General features: G+C 50.2%; 2 protein-coding genes across 3 annotated transcripts; one reads left to right on the forward strand and one right to left on the reverse strand.

Moving 5' to 3' along the window:
• Positions 1–279: 279 nt before the first annotated feature.
• On the reverse strand, positions 280–705 carry LOC141023065 (uncharacterized). The gene has a single exon (XM_073499374.1). The coding sequence runs from the start codon at positions 703–705 to the stop codon at positions 280–282; it is 426 nt and encodes a 141-aa protein (XP_073355475.1).
• Positions 706–1,126: 421 nt separating this feature from the next.
• Positions 1,127–9,881, forward strand: LOC109759410 (calmodulin-binding protein 60 B). 2 transcript variants are annotated; one of them, XM_020318234.4, is made up of 14 exons: positions 1,127–1,470; positions 1,602–1,659; positions 1,818–1,954; positions 2,434–2,485; positions 2,581–2,633; positions 2,778–3,253; positions 5,351–5,511; positions 5,716–5,904; positions 8,236–8,368; positions 8,494–8,607; positions 8,733–8,860; positions 8,944–9,048; positions 9,171–9,237; positions 9,555–9,881. In XM_020318234.4, the coding sequence occupies exons 1-14, from the start codon at positions 1,370–1,372 to the stop codon at positions 9,614–9,616; spliced, it is 1,836 nt and encodes a 611-aa protein (XP_020173823.1). In that variant the 5' UTR covers positions 1,127–1,369; the 3' UTR covers positions 9,617–9,881. The 2 variants fall into 2 exon arrangements, with proteins under 2 accessions (XP_020173823.1, XP_020173824.1); XM_020318235.4 differs by having other exon boundaries at positions 1,159–1,470; positions 9,558–9,881.
• The last annotated feature ends 3,588 nt before the right edge of the window (positions 9,882–13,469 follow it).

Below are 13,469 nucleotides of genomic sequence, written 5' to 3' on the forward strand. Positions count from 1 at the left end.
CTCTCAACATTCTTTCTAGCTGCCTCTTGTTTTTTTTTTGCAAAATGAGACTTTTTTAACTAATTGGGTCAGAGATAGTCTTGACAAAGGTAGCCTACGAAGGATAGATGTCATTACTAGATAGTAGCTCATATTGTATTCATGCCCATTGACATTGTTATAGTGGCAAGGAGAAGTTTTTCCTTCAGTCGGCCTGGCAAACAATGGTGATCACTGCAGCACATTGTTGTCATTGTGAGACTCGAGCATTGCCAAAAAAAAGCATGTCAAATCCAAAAATTATGTGATGCAACTGCTTTCAACAATGATGGTGGATTTCTTAAAATGACCCTGATATTGCCCTTGTAGAGCTTTTGGGCAGTTTTTCCATCTCAAATGCATGCAGTCAAGAGATCGGAGCAAATCTGACCACCCTCTTGCTTCAGACATTGCCAAGATCCTCTCGGTGTTTGCCACAGTTGGTTCTCTCAGGTACTGAGGTCCAAACACGAAGACCACGACAGTAGCAAATCTTACCATGGCATCTCCGTATGTGCTCTCAGTCAGACATCCGTAGGTATTCCTCCCACGAATATGAGGTTGTGTCATATGCAAGTATTCACAGTGCGGTCCTGCACCAGAGAACCCAATCTTTCCCACGGCATCCTTCTTCAAGATGAAGTAGCCATTAAAGGACCGGATGCCGTGGTAGACGGCCGAAGACATTTTTTCGCATTCGAGAGCGGTGACGAAAAATTTCAGCAAATAGAGCAAAATTGTCAGCGAATAGGGCATCCGGAGCAAAGTAGTCGTCAACCGGTGTCAAATGGCCCCGTGCCCTGTTGCAGTTGAGCACTCAATGACAGTTGAGTTTGAAAAGGAGAGGAGAATGAATAAACAGCCGAATCAGGAATCAGCCAACGTGCTAGGCTCTCAACTTTTTCGTGGACGTCGCGGCGGCGAGGCGGGGACGACACCGGCCGGCACTGCCGGAAACCGAGCGCCGGTGGGCCAGCACTCCCGGCCCAGACACGTACCATGGCACGCGACGCGGTATGCCCCGCGGCCCCCGCTGGCGCGAGCCGATGGCGCTTTCCTTCCCCTCCCATTTCCGTCCTCTTCCCTCCAGAGTCTCCCCGGCTATATACAACTCCCAGTGGTCCGCCTACCCCCACGACCGTTCGCCATCAGCTGCTCCAGTCCACTACTCCCTCTGTCTCTCTCTACTGCCGCAGCGCCCCGCGCCCCTCACCGCCGAGTCCCAAACCCCAGCAACTCCGACGAGGCGAGCACCACCACCCGGCACTGCATACCGGACTGCTACCCCGCCATCTCCTCTCGCCGCCGCAGGCAGGGACCCGCGCGCGCGCCCACCACGCGGAAGCGCGTGATGGCGCACAAGCGGCCGCTGGAGGCCGCCCCGCCGGAGCAGGATGGGCCGCGGTCCCCGAGGAAGCGGCTGCGCCGGACGGTGCTCCTCATGATGTGGCTGTGAGTAGAGTAACCTCCCCTACCTAGCCGTTGCTCTCCTGTCTCCTTCGTATACCAATTTCCTTCACCTTCTGAACTCACCCGTCGCTGCTGCTCCGCGCGGATCTACGCCCCCGTCCCGTCCGCCGCAGGGAGAGGAGGAGGGCGAGGGCGGCCACCGTCGGGCAGCTGGCGGAGATGGTTCGCCAGGTGAGGCCATTCCTCTTCGCGGCTCCACCCGGTTCCCCTCCCTCTCCGCATTTCGATTATGTTTTCTCTACTAGTCTTGCTGTGCGTTGTTTAGTTTCGCGGCGAGCGATAACCCACAAGTTAATTTGCTGATTTTGTTACCTGTTTTCGTGCAACAGGCGCAGCTCGACATGGCAAGACTGCTTGTGTTCGCCATGGTGCTCGTCTCGCGGCTTTGCTCAATGGAGAGGCTCCTCCTCGACCTCCCCAATGCACTACAGAGAATGCTGGCCGACCAGCTTGGTGCTTTTCAGAGGTACACACACACACGCACACACACACACACACACACACATTTGGAGTTTTTTGCAAGCACCCGTGTCCATGTCAGAATTGAGATATTCGAATATACTAGGAAATGACACATTTTAGGAAAGTATATATAGCAACTAAAGTCCTGATTTGCTTTCTGGGAACTGCAAGTTCTTTTGACAAGATTGCTTTTTCCCTTTTGCCAACATAACAGCTCATGTTTTTGGAAACGAAAAATTGACAAGCACGGTACTATTTCAGGTTCAGATTATCAAGTTAAATTCATGGAGTGTGAGTATAAATGAATCATGGATTTGTTTTCTTTCAGTAATCTTAACCACACGTACAGTACATGGGAATGGTCCGTAGGAGTCTATTTATTGAGTACTCAAGTTTGGAATGTTGCGAATTTGATGGATAAATGCCTCCTTTGTTTAATTTATTTATTGTATCTCTTGTGGTGTATTGTTTTGCATCCAATAGATCTTTGATGGTATCCATACAAGATATAATTCGGCGGACTGTACAGACAGAGGTTAGAATCTGGATTTTTTTTATCCTTGTAATATATTTTTTGTTTATCTGTACCTGCACTCTATCCTAACTCCTTTTCGCTATGTCATGCAATAGATGCAGGGACGACAAGCAGCTTCGCTTCCCAATGACATTTCTCAGCCTCCTAGGTATCTGCCATTTTATTTTTCTTACCATAAATGTGTTTTGATTCATGTAATGATCCTTACTGTCAAACCAAGTATTTGCTTTCAACATGATCTGGGAAGTTTCCTTTTGTTACTGTCTCACTTTTGTCTCATTTAAAAATTTAGGCAGATGTCAGAAGGTTTTCCTGAAACTGGAGGCATCACTAGTGTCAAGCTGCGTTTTGTCGATGTTGACAGACCAATAGATACACTTTTCACTGGTTACCCAGTACAATGGCAGAATGGAGGAAGCGCTAAGGTGGCGATATTTGAAAATGATACACAAATCACGCAGGGCCACCTTTCTAAATTGCAAATTGAGATTTTACCAGTCTATGCTGATTTCTTTACTGAGCAAGGACAAGAGGACTTCACCAAAGAGGAATTCAACAAGCAGATATGTATGTACAAGGGGAAAGAGTCAGTCTTGAAAACTGTTAATCTAGCAAACGGTGAGGCCTATATTGGTCCCTTCTCCTTTACAGAGAGCTCCCAGAGGAAAAGGTTAAGATTGACAGCACGAGTGAAAAGGCAGGATCTTAGTATCAGAGTTCAGGAAGCCATCAGTGATCCTTTTGTTGTCAAAGTCGGCCGAAGTAAACGTGAGTATATCCAATTATCCATTCTGAACATCAAACTTTTTTAACTATTTTTTTTTAGAAAAGGAGGATGACCCCCGGCCTCTGCATCTGGGAGATGCATACGGCCACTTTATTGATTATTCTCGAGGACCTTACAAAGTATTACAAACAATATACCTGAATCCACCATCTTGGCAACATATGCCGCTACTCATATCCATATGATGAAGGGGTGCTAGCTGGGCCACTACCCAAACCACTCACCTAAGCCTAACATCAAAAGCCGGAAGCCCCAGCCGAGCCACATACCGGGTCTGGGGCACAATCCGGTCAGACGCACTCGTGTGTCGTCGCCGCCATCTTCCACAGTTCCGTCTTCAGATCATATTGAGGCTTCTACCTTGTCTGGCCACTCTGCCATCGACGTCACCATGACGCCAGACAGCTACCTCCTCCTGCGCGAGTCCATCTCCGCGCATCGGACGCCGAGCCTCCACAGCGCCATGCCGCCGATCTCCGCCGCCATCAATGTGTGAGATGAAGTACCGCTCCACCATCCCCCCAGCCATCACTTGCTCCAAAACGATGCCCCCGGGAGGGAAAGCGATAAAACGCCATCATCGTCCGATCCGGAAGACCCAGATCTAGGGGTTTCCCCGGAGCATCCCGAGCCTGATGACGCAGACTGCAACGACGATGCCTCGACAAGGGAACGACATCTAAGACGCCGACATCGTCCGCCATGACCGTAGTCGGCGCGATTTTCATCAGCAGTTGCTCCACCAGACGTGCGCCACCGACGTCGCTGGTCCCTTCAACCGGAGTAAACTCCAAAACGATGCCCTAAAGAGGGACTACGACGCAAAATCGCCGTCATCGCTCGATCCCAAGGAGATCTAGGGTTTCCCCCGGAGTTGCCCGCGCTGTCAAGGATCAGACAAGGATAGAATCCCGGCGGATCTGCCCAGCTGCCGACGAGTCGCACCCGCCACCGTGCCGACGGCAGACCAGCGATCAAGGCCCACGCTTGGGCATAGATCTGGCCGCGCCGCCGCGACCCGATCCAGTCACGCCGCCGCCGTCCCTGGCGACCGCGACGCACCAGATCGCGAGGCCTCCTGCCGCGGGGGAGCGAAGTCGCCGAGGCGCCGCCACCACCCGCCGTGGCGTCCGGCCCGCCGCCACGCTCCGGCCCGGGGGCGCCGGCCCACGCCAGCCCCACGCGAGCGAGAGGGCCCGAGTCCCCGCCGCCGCCGGCGACGACCAGGCTTCGTCTGGCCGCGCCCTTGGGCGGCGGCGAGGGAGGAGGAGGAGGAGTGGGGGAGGGCCGGCCGACGAGATCTGGGGGCCTCCCGGCCGCCCACGCGAGGGGCGACTCGGGAGGGGAGCCGCTGGAGGCGAACTGTTTTAACTATATTACATGGAAATTTTAATACACTCTGTAATTTTCTCATTCAATGAAACATTTACTGTTCGCATAGTTGGCAGAAGAACATGCTTGCTGATTTTAAGTAAAGAGATGTTAAAGCACATATCATATCTTTCATAAACTTTTATGGTCTTGTGCAGTGACATTATTTTATCTGAAAATATGAAGTCCTAGCACTAAATGTTCTACTTTGAGAAGGGAATGTTCCGCCACAAAGTTCGGTTCAAAAAGGAGATGCTCAGGCGCCTCGCCTAGGGCATAAACGGAAGTCTAGGACTAGATGGGCCAAGCGAGAAATTGTGAACCCCATCGAGAGATCAGGCCATATTGCACTGACGGCCTATGGTACTCAAATACATCATGATAGTCAAAACTGTATGACCGCCTAAGCGAAGCCCAATCACCTCGCCTATGCCTAGCGCTATTTTGAACCTGGCAAAACTGTATGAAGTACTGTCACTTAGATTTGGGAGTTGGGACCGCACTTTTCTTGGGTCATTGCATATTTTATTTCGAGTTATATATTAGGTCGTAGATTAATAATAAGCATGCTAGATCAGTTTATAATTTACCATGTAAATTAATCCTTTCCTGAATACTATAATCATCCGATGCAATGGTAGCCAGGATGAACCATTGCATATTAGCAATCTTGTCTTAACACATCCAATATTTTTGTTTACTTTCAGAAAACAGAAAGAGTTATCCTCCATCTAAAGAAGAAGCTGTATACCGTTTGGAGAAGATTTCCCTAAAGGGAAAACATTGTACTCTCCTTGCTGAAAAAAATATTACTACGGTGAAGCAATTCATGCGTCATTATTACAGAGATGAATCTGGTCTCCAAAAGGTAAATATACAGTTATAATTATGTTTCTACAAGCTTCAGCGTTTCAAATTACTTGCAATAGATATTAGTTAATAATTGTCATGGATCAGAAATAAAATATCCCGCATCTCCTAGGATTAACTTTGACTACATGTAATGCTATATGTATTCATCTGCACTACATGTAATTAAATGCTAAGTCAACTCTTTATTTCTGGCAATTAGCTTCTTGACATGAGGGAGGATTGGAGTACCTTGATTAAACATGCCACCACGTCTGATCCTGGGCTTGAGATCTATTCTTTTGTTGTTGAGGAAAATACTGAAATCTTATTCAACGATTTCTATAATCTTGTTGGTATGATGATCAGTGAATTATATTTTCCTGTCAATGGCCTTGATCAGTTTCAGCAGGTATACTTCTGACACTGTTCCATTTCCGTCACAATTAGGCTGTTGATCCACTAAGATAATAGTGCTCTGGCAATTATCCTTGAAATGTTGTCACGGTTACAAGGTTTATAGCAATATTTACGTTTGGAAATTAGACTGCTTCCTAATGTCATTGTGAATAGCTATTGACTAACCTAACTCTGGCATTGCTGAACTAAAACAGAGCAAATGATGTTATTGTACGTAAGTTAGGACCAAGGCATGGATTCTAAACAAATTCTTATGTCGAGCCTCTGTTTTTACTGCAAAGTTTATTTTTACCTAAGCATATGCATTAGTTTTTTTTTGATTTTTTTTTAGAAAAGGAGGATGACCCCCGGCCTCTGCATCTGGGAGATGCATACGGCCACTTTATTAATTATTCTCGAGGACCTTACAAAGTATTACAAACAATATTCCTGAATCCACCATCTCGGCAACATATGCCGCTACTCTTATCCATATGATGAAGGGATGCTAGTTGGGCCACTACCCAAACCACTCACCTAAACCTAACATCACAAGCCGGAAGCCCCAGCTGAGCCACATACCGGGTCTGGGGCACAATCCGGTCAGACACACTCTTGTGTCGTCGCAGCCATCTTCCACAGGTCCGTCTTCAGAAAATATTGAGTCTTCTACCTTGTGTAGGCCACTCCGCCATCGACGTCACCATGACGCCAGACAGCTACCTCCTCCTGCGCGAGCCCATCTCCGCGCATCGGGCGGCGCGCCTCCACAGCGCCATGCCGCCGATCTTCGCCGCCATTAACAATGCCACGCCTCCGACAATGCTCACATTGCCGGACGGGCACGACCGAGCAGCACAACCTCCCCCACCTATCACTGGTCCCTCTGGCCGGTAAGGAGCTCCTGGAATGATGCCCCAAGAGGTGCGACGCACGCCGCCATCATCGTCCGATCCTAGGGGATCAAGGGTTTCCCCCGAGCATCCTTGCGTAGTGGAGTCAGCAGGAACGCCTCAGCGACGCCTTCAAGAAGGAAGCGGCGCCCGCAGGCGTCGCCGTCGCCTGCCCCGGCTCAAGAGCCGGCAGCAAAGTCTTCACCCGGCGCTGCACCTCCGACCACCAACCCGAGCCAGACCACCACCGCAGACACACGGCCGGCGGCCACCGGCCCCACGCGCCCAACGTCCGCCGCAACCACCTTCAGAACTGGACGCCGGGGCCCAGATCTTCATCGCTGCCGCCGGTCCTCGCCGGATAGAGCCGCCGGCCCCATGCGCCCGACGGTCGTCACGGCCTCCTCGCGGAACAGGACGCCGGGGCCTGATCTGCTTCGCACCACCCCTGGAGCCCAACTAGTCGACTGCCGCCGGTGCACTGCAGCCCACGCGCCGCCGAGAAGCTGGCTCCCGCCTGACCCATCTCCTCTGCCGCAGCACCAAGCAAGAGCCCGTCCGACGGCGGCCCTCTTCAGATCCAGCAGGGGCCTGCCCTGGTGCGGTGCGCCGGTGGCATGGCCCAGGCCGCAGCCATCCCTGCCTCACTGCCCGCGCCGCACAGCAGAGGAGCGCCGCCATCGCTCCCAACTCGCTAGATCCGCACCCTCCTCCGAGCCGCCAGATCCGCAGCCTCGCCGGCACAGCCAAGCTGCGCCGCCCTACGCGCGCCTCCCCGCGCTCGAACACGGCCGCCCCAGCCCGTGCGCGCACCGGCGCTGGAGCAACGCCCTGGATCCCGCCGAGATGGGCAGCCCGCGCTGCTGGAGCTCAGACGGGAGGAGGGAGTGCCCCGCCGCCGCCGAGCCGCGCGGGCTTTGCCCGGCGACGTCTGCCGGCGGCGGCGAGGGGAAGCTGACCGGTGGATCTGCGCTGGCGGCGGCTAGGTTTTCGCCCCCCTGGCCGCCCGCGGGAGCGACCCGAGGAGCGACCCCTTAAAATGGGGGAGGATCTGTAGCATATGCATTAGTGATGAAGAATGTGTTGTTGTTCAATTAGTATTTTTCTTTTTGTTTCCAATATCTAGAAACCTAGAAGAAATATATAGAGTAGTTGGATTGCCACCTTCCGGTGTTTCTGTGCTCGCACCGTGTAAACCCACTGAAACACAGGGAGGATCTAACCACCGCCCTAGTGCACTTAGTTGAAAATCCTTAAAATGATGAGAGAAAATATAAACACTATTATCACCAAAAGATTGGCACCCTACTTAAGTATTCCTTTTTGATGATTAGAAGGTTTCATAAAGGTCTGAGCAGAGCATTGATGCCTCTCTGTACACAAAACAATAAGCAAAAGCATGTGCTTGCACATTATGACGGCGATGACATAAGTAAAATATTCTTTTACAGATTAAAGTGAACAACTGGAAAGTGTCTGCGTATAAGAAATTTGACGAGCGGGAGAACTCAGGGGGTCTTACCCCTGATTACTTCATGACCGATGGCATCCCTGTCCGTGCAATGCCTCTGAACAATGATGCAGGTACTTCCGTACAAGCTAGAACTAAATTGCAATATCCTAATGACATGGCTGCACAACAAGGTTTATTTTGTTCCATTGCTGATCTTTGTTGCGCTACATGTTTCTCTAAATTCAACTTATTGCAGAATTTGGTGATCAGCATCCACTGAATGGGTTCTCAGGGTCTGCGGTCCTGTCAAACAATGACGCTGGCCCATCAAACCAAGGAACACTGCCGTTTCCACAGCACACGTATCAAGGTCAATATTAAACACCTGCATAATTTTGTATCACACATCCTCTATAATGTAATTGCTGCTCCATCGCATTAAAATTATTGTTGTTATTATTGCTTATGATAGTCTTGGATATCAACTTGCTGTAGGACTTGGCCAGCACGATCCTTCTGTGCCACAGAATGGAGCTCCTTACTCTCTGCACCAGGGAAATATCTTAAATGATCAGGGACCATTATCAGCACAGCCAACTATTCCATCCCACAATTTTTCATCAGTAAGTAAAGTTACATATGGCACAATCAATACTACCATCCTGCAATTTTTCATTGACAGCCTGAATTGTTTCGTGGATGCTAGGTTCCACAGGATGACATGATCGCAGGTGCAAGTCAAACTGGCCAGAGAACCCCTTCACTTGACCCTGTTCTGGCTGACATGTCCAGTGGGTTTTCTCCAGTTCCAGTACGTGTTCCTTTGAATAAGTATCTTCGTACTGACTGAAGTACGGTATATCAGTATGTAGCAGTCATATGGCTTTAGCCTTTTTTCCTTTTGTTATGTCATGATGGTGTTTGTTCTTGCAGTTCGAGGACTTCTGGCTGGATCTACCAGTAGATGAGGCAGACCATGACATTGCACGAGCTAACAATGGTATGCAATTTTGAAATTTGAATATCCATGGTAACCACAACGAAAAGCCGATAACCTATGCAATTTTCAATGCCATAGCGATAGCTTCTGTCGATATAAGCTCAGCTGCTAAATCAAGGAGCTTGTGTTAATATGTTGCAATCATCTTCTACAGTCAGACGTCCTCCTCCCATTTCAATCTAGAATGATAGGGAATTGATGTTTGACTGATGACTACCAAACTGTTGGAACCCCGGTTGCTTAAAAGTTAAATTTGGGCATGGATTTAAGATCTTCCTCTCGATCGGTGCGCTAATGCTGTGTTTCCTTCATTTCAGCAGAACTGCCGAATCCCAACAGCCCATTTGATGGTTATGGACATGATGGCGGCAACCAGTGATAGATTAAACTTGAGACCGCTGCAACAGGCTTTCCTCTACTAGACTAAACACGACGGTGGCAGTCGGTGATTACAGTATTCAGTGTGATTAAACATTTCGTCTGTAAATATTGATAGTGTTGCGAGCACTAATAGACAATATTGTTCAGTAATTTCTGAGTTTGCTATTGGTTGTAATAGGCATTTGGCTTGTATTCTTAAAAGCGAACCTTTCAGAACAAGAAAACATGCGGCTTGTATCGAATACCTAGAGCGAATATTCATATTGATTGACGAACTTCGTCCAGTCCTGTTAATCCATCCTTAATCCTTTTCTAAGTTGCAGAACTTGCTTGGTGTAATCCTGCTAATCCATCTTTTTTCTAAGTTGAGTTTTTCCTATGTGTGTTCACACATTTTCACTCATATATACTAGTAGTATGCTGTGCAGGTTAGAGTAGTTGTGCAAGATTTCAGTTTGTTAAATACCACAGAGCTTCCATTCCTCCTACACCAAGGCCACACAGATCGACACCACAAGCTCTCATCCTCAGCTGCCCCATCTGCGACTGCGAAAGCAAACGAGAACACAAGATACATCAGCTAGATGAGCCATGGTATAACAGAGATGCGGGGCAGGGCAGAGCACATTCAGGCATGGATGCAGAGTTCACCTGAGTTGGGACTGACTGACTAGCCAACCATGCGAGCAAGCAGGGCCGCTAATTCGTGGCCGATGTCGGCGCCGTCGTCGACGAGGTAGCCGTTGACGCTGCCGATATCGATCGATCACACGGTGTTCTGGGCTGAATCTTTTGGTCAAGATCTCTCGGAAGGAGACGCGTCAACCCTGCGAGATCCCGGCTCTCATTGCTGCTCTCTCGGAGATGGATCTCATCTCGAGATGCAATCCGTTGTGGAAAAGCAGCTGCAATTCTGCAAACTAGGCGCTGTGAGTAAGACCAGCCTAATGCATAGGAACGAGTACAGGCCCCATTTTCTCTACCGAGAATTCTAGAGCAACGGGGTAATACGGGGGGTTTACGGGATTTCTTAACTAACTAAACCTCAACCACCCCCCCCCCCCCCCCCCTGATTTTGGTGTGGGCCCTCCACTCCCTATTCTTCCAATCACTTTATCCCACCTAAGCACCTCCGTAAAGTCAATAAAAACTTGCCCGTGCGTGTACCATTGCTCTTTTCTCCACTCCTGAGTGGGTGGTATTGATCGGGACTTACAGGTGGTGTAAACAAGTCTTCTGGCCCTTCACTATGTAGGCCAAAACCGATGCCATCACTTTTTAAACATTTGGCACCGTGCCCTACATTGCCCAGCCGATGCCAGATAAAAATTTCAGGGCATCGACGTCTCTATTTGCTCCGACGCCACATTTCATTGAGGCAATAAATAAGCAGCCACTGTACTTTCACATGCGAGGCACCACCGGCGAGACATTGATTTGAGCTGATATATTGCTAGTTTATATATAGGTGGGCCAGAGGTGGAATGGATGCCAAATCCTTCACGTTATGGTACCGGTGCTAAATTTATTTCATTTGGCATCGAAGTGTATGTGGCAAACTTTTCAGATTTTTGGCACCGAACACATAGTGAAGGGCCTGACACAGAGAAATGTCTTAAATGATCAGGGATCATTTTCAGCACAACCAACTATTCCGTCCCACATTCTTTTACCAGTAAGTATGGTTACCTATGGCACGATCAACAATTCCATTATGAATTTTTTAATTTACAATCTGTATTTTTTCGTGGATGTTAGCCTCTACAGGATGACATGATCACAGGTGCAAGTCTTACTGGCCAGGGAATCACTTCACTTGACAATGTTCCAGCTGATATATCCAGTGGATTTCCTTCTTTTGAAGTATGTGTTCTTTTGAATAAGTTGGATATGTCATGGGAATTACTCTTTAGAACAGAACAAATATCTTTGTGCAGGCTGAGATATGTCACTATATAGCAGTGATATGGCTTTGTTCTTGCAGTTTGATGATTCTCTGGATGAACTGCTTGCTCTAGTAGAATATGAGGCAGACCAGGGCATCGGACCAACTAACAATGGTATGCAACTTTCAATATGGCAACCATAGATATTTTCAATACCCAGGCACCACGGCCCTATAAAAAAAACTCTCCAAGCCGATAACTTATGCAATTTTTTTGAATTTTCAGAGGGGGGGGGGGGGGGAAGAAATCCTCCCCACATGAATTGTATTCATTTGTTGACTATAGGCTTTGCAGCCTAATACAAGATAGAGTTCAAGTGAACCAGAAGTACAGGGGGCACAGGAAGCAGAAATAAAGCAAAAACAACACACAGACAACACACATGGCGAGGGGACACAATACAACCAGGGGCGCCACGGGCCTGTGTGCCACCGGCGTAGTCGTAGGGCATTACCAAGCATAGAACTCCACCGAGCACACCCAAAACAACACAACAAAGGGGCACCACGAGCGCTCGAACTGCAGCGGCGAGCCGAGACTAAACCATGACACTGCACCGTCAACGCAATCGAAAAGCACCGGGCAACCAAGACTGCACAACGCCGCGACACCACCTGTGTCATGGGGTATATTCGAACGGTCACGCCGGGCCGAGACGACGCCACGACACCTGTGTGCCACTGGTGTAGCCAAAGGGCATCACCAAGCATAGAACACCACAGAGCACACCCAAAACATCACAGGACCGGGAGATTAAGGCAACACCATCAAGATGGGAACGACGGGAAACGTCGCCGCTGTCTCGGCCAGCAGCACAGTCGGTCGACCATGGATTTCTCCCAAACCCCGGTCACATCCTCCACGCGACGAGACGCAGAGCAGCCGTCAATAGCGCGGGGCAGCGCTGAAAATGGACGGCCCCGGATCTAGGTGAATCCAACCGGCAGAGACGCCGGCAGGCACCCTTGACGCCGAGGCCACCGATGAGGACCACTAGTGCGGCGCCCCCAGCAGGAAAGGTACGAGACAGCGTCAGCCCACCGGGGGAACTGGGATGTGGAGGGCTCCAAGGAGCAGGAGCCACGACGCCACCTTCATTTGGCAAGCACGCAAAAGGAGCACGACGACGATGAACAGGGTGGGGGCGGTGGAGGCGGAAGACGCGACAGTTGGATCTGCAGGAGGCGGGATGCAGAGCGTGTAGTAGGCAATCGACGGCGCGAGCTTGAGGGTGAAAGGCGGCGGAGGCCGGCGCAAGAGCGTGGGAGCAGGGGGCGCCGCGCCCAGCCCAGCAGGCAACGACGGTTGGAACCGCCGCTGAGGCAGCCATGAGGACAGGCCACTGGAGCAACCCGAGGGCGCCGGAAGCCCGCAGCCGCGGCGCGCCCGCCGGATCTGGAAGGAGGGAGTCGGCCGAAGGGAAGCACCAGGGCAGATCTGGTGGCCCCGAAGCGGATGAGGGGAGGGGGCGGCAGGACCATAGCACGCGCGCAGGAAGGATCCTGCCGCCGCCAGCCGTCGACGGGCTTCGCCCGACGTCATTTTGCCGGCGGCGGCGAGGGGGGGCGGTGGCTGTTGGAGATGCTGTGGTGGCGGCCGGTGGGGGTGCCCGCCCGAATCGCCTCACAGAGACTTATACAATTTTTAATAGCTATGATCACCATATTGATAACTTCTGTTGATATATGCTCAGCTCAGCTGTTAATGGAGCATGTGTTACAATGTTCCAAACATCTTTTTCAGTGAGAACTCTTTCCATTCAAACCATGATGATAGCAAATTGATGTGTATATCTTCATAATTAGTAGAGCGTGTATGCTTGTGATGACTACCAAACTGTTGAAACCCCTGCTGCTTATCAGGTCCGGTTTTAAGATCTTCCTTTAGTTCCATGTCTTGACGGTG

This window comes from Aegilops tauschii, chromosome 5 (assembly GCF_002575655.3).
Source record: "Aegilops tauschii subsp. strangulata cultivar AL8/78 chromosome 5, Aet v6.0, whole genome shotgun sequence".
NCBI classification, from domain to species: domain Eukaryota; kingdom Viridiplantae; phylum Streptophyta; class Magnoliopsida; order Poales; family Poaceae; genus Aegilops; species Aegilops tauschii.

Excerpts from the sequence above, each read along its gene's own strand:
- LOC109759410 (XM_020318234.4), top strand. The coding sequence starts at position 1,370 with ATGGCGCACAAGCGGCCGCTGGAGGCCGCCCCGCCGGAGCAGGATGGG. Across the intron at positions 1,471-1,601 it reads GTGCTCCTCATGATGTGGCT|GGAGAGGAGGAGGGCGAGGG; the intron begins GTGAGTAGAGTA and ends CGTCCGCCGCAG. Across the intron at positions 1,955-2,433 it reads CAGCTTGGTGCTTTTCAGAG|ATCTTTGATGGTATCCATAC; the intron begins GTACACACACAC and ends TGCATCCAATAG.
- LOC141023065 (XM_073499374.1), bottom strand. The coding sequence starts at position 705 with ATGTCTTCGGCCGTCTACCACGGCATCCGGTCCTTTAATGGCTACTTC.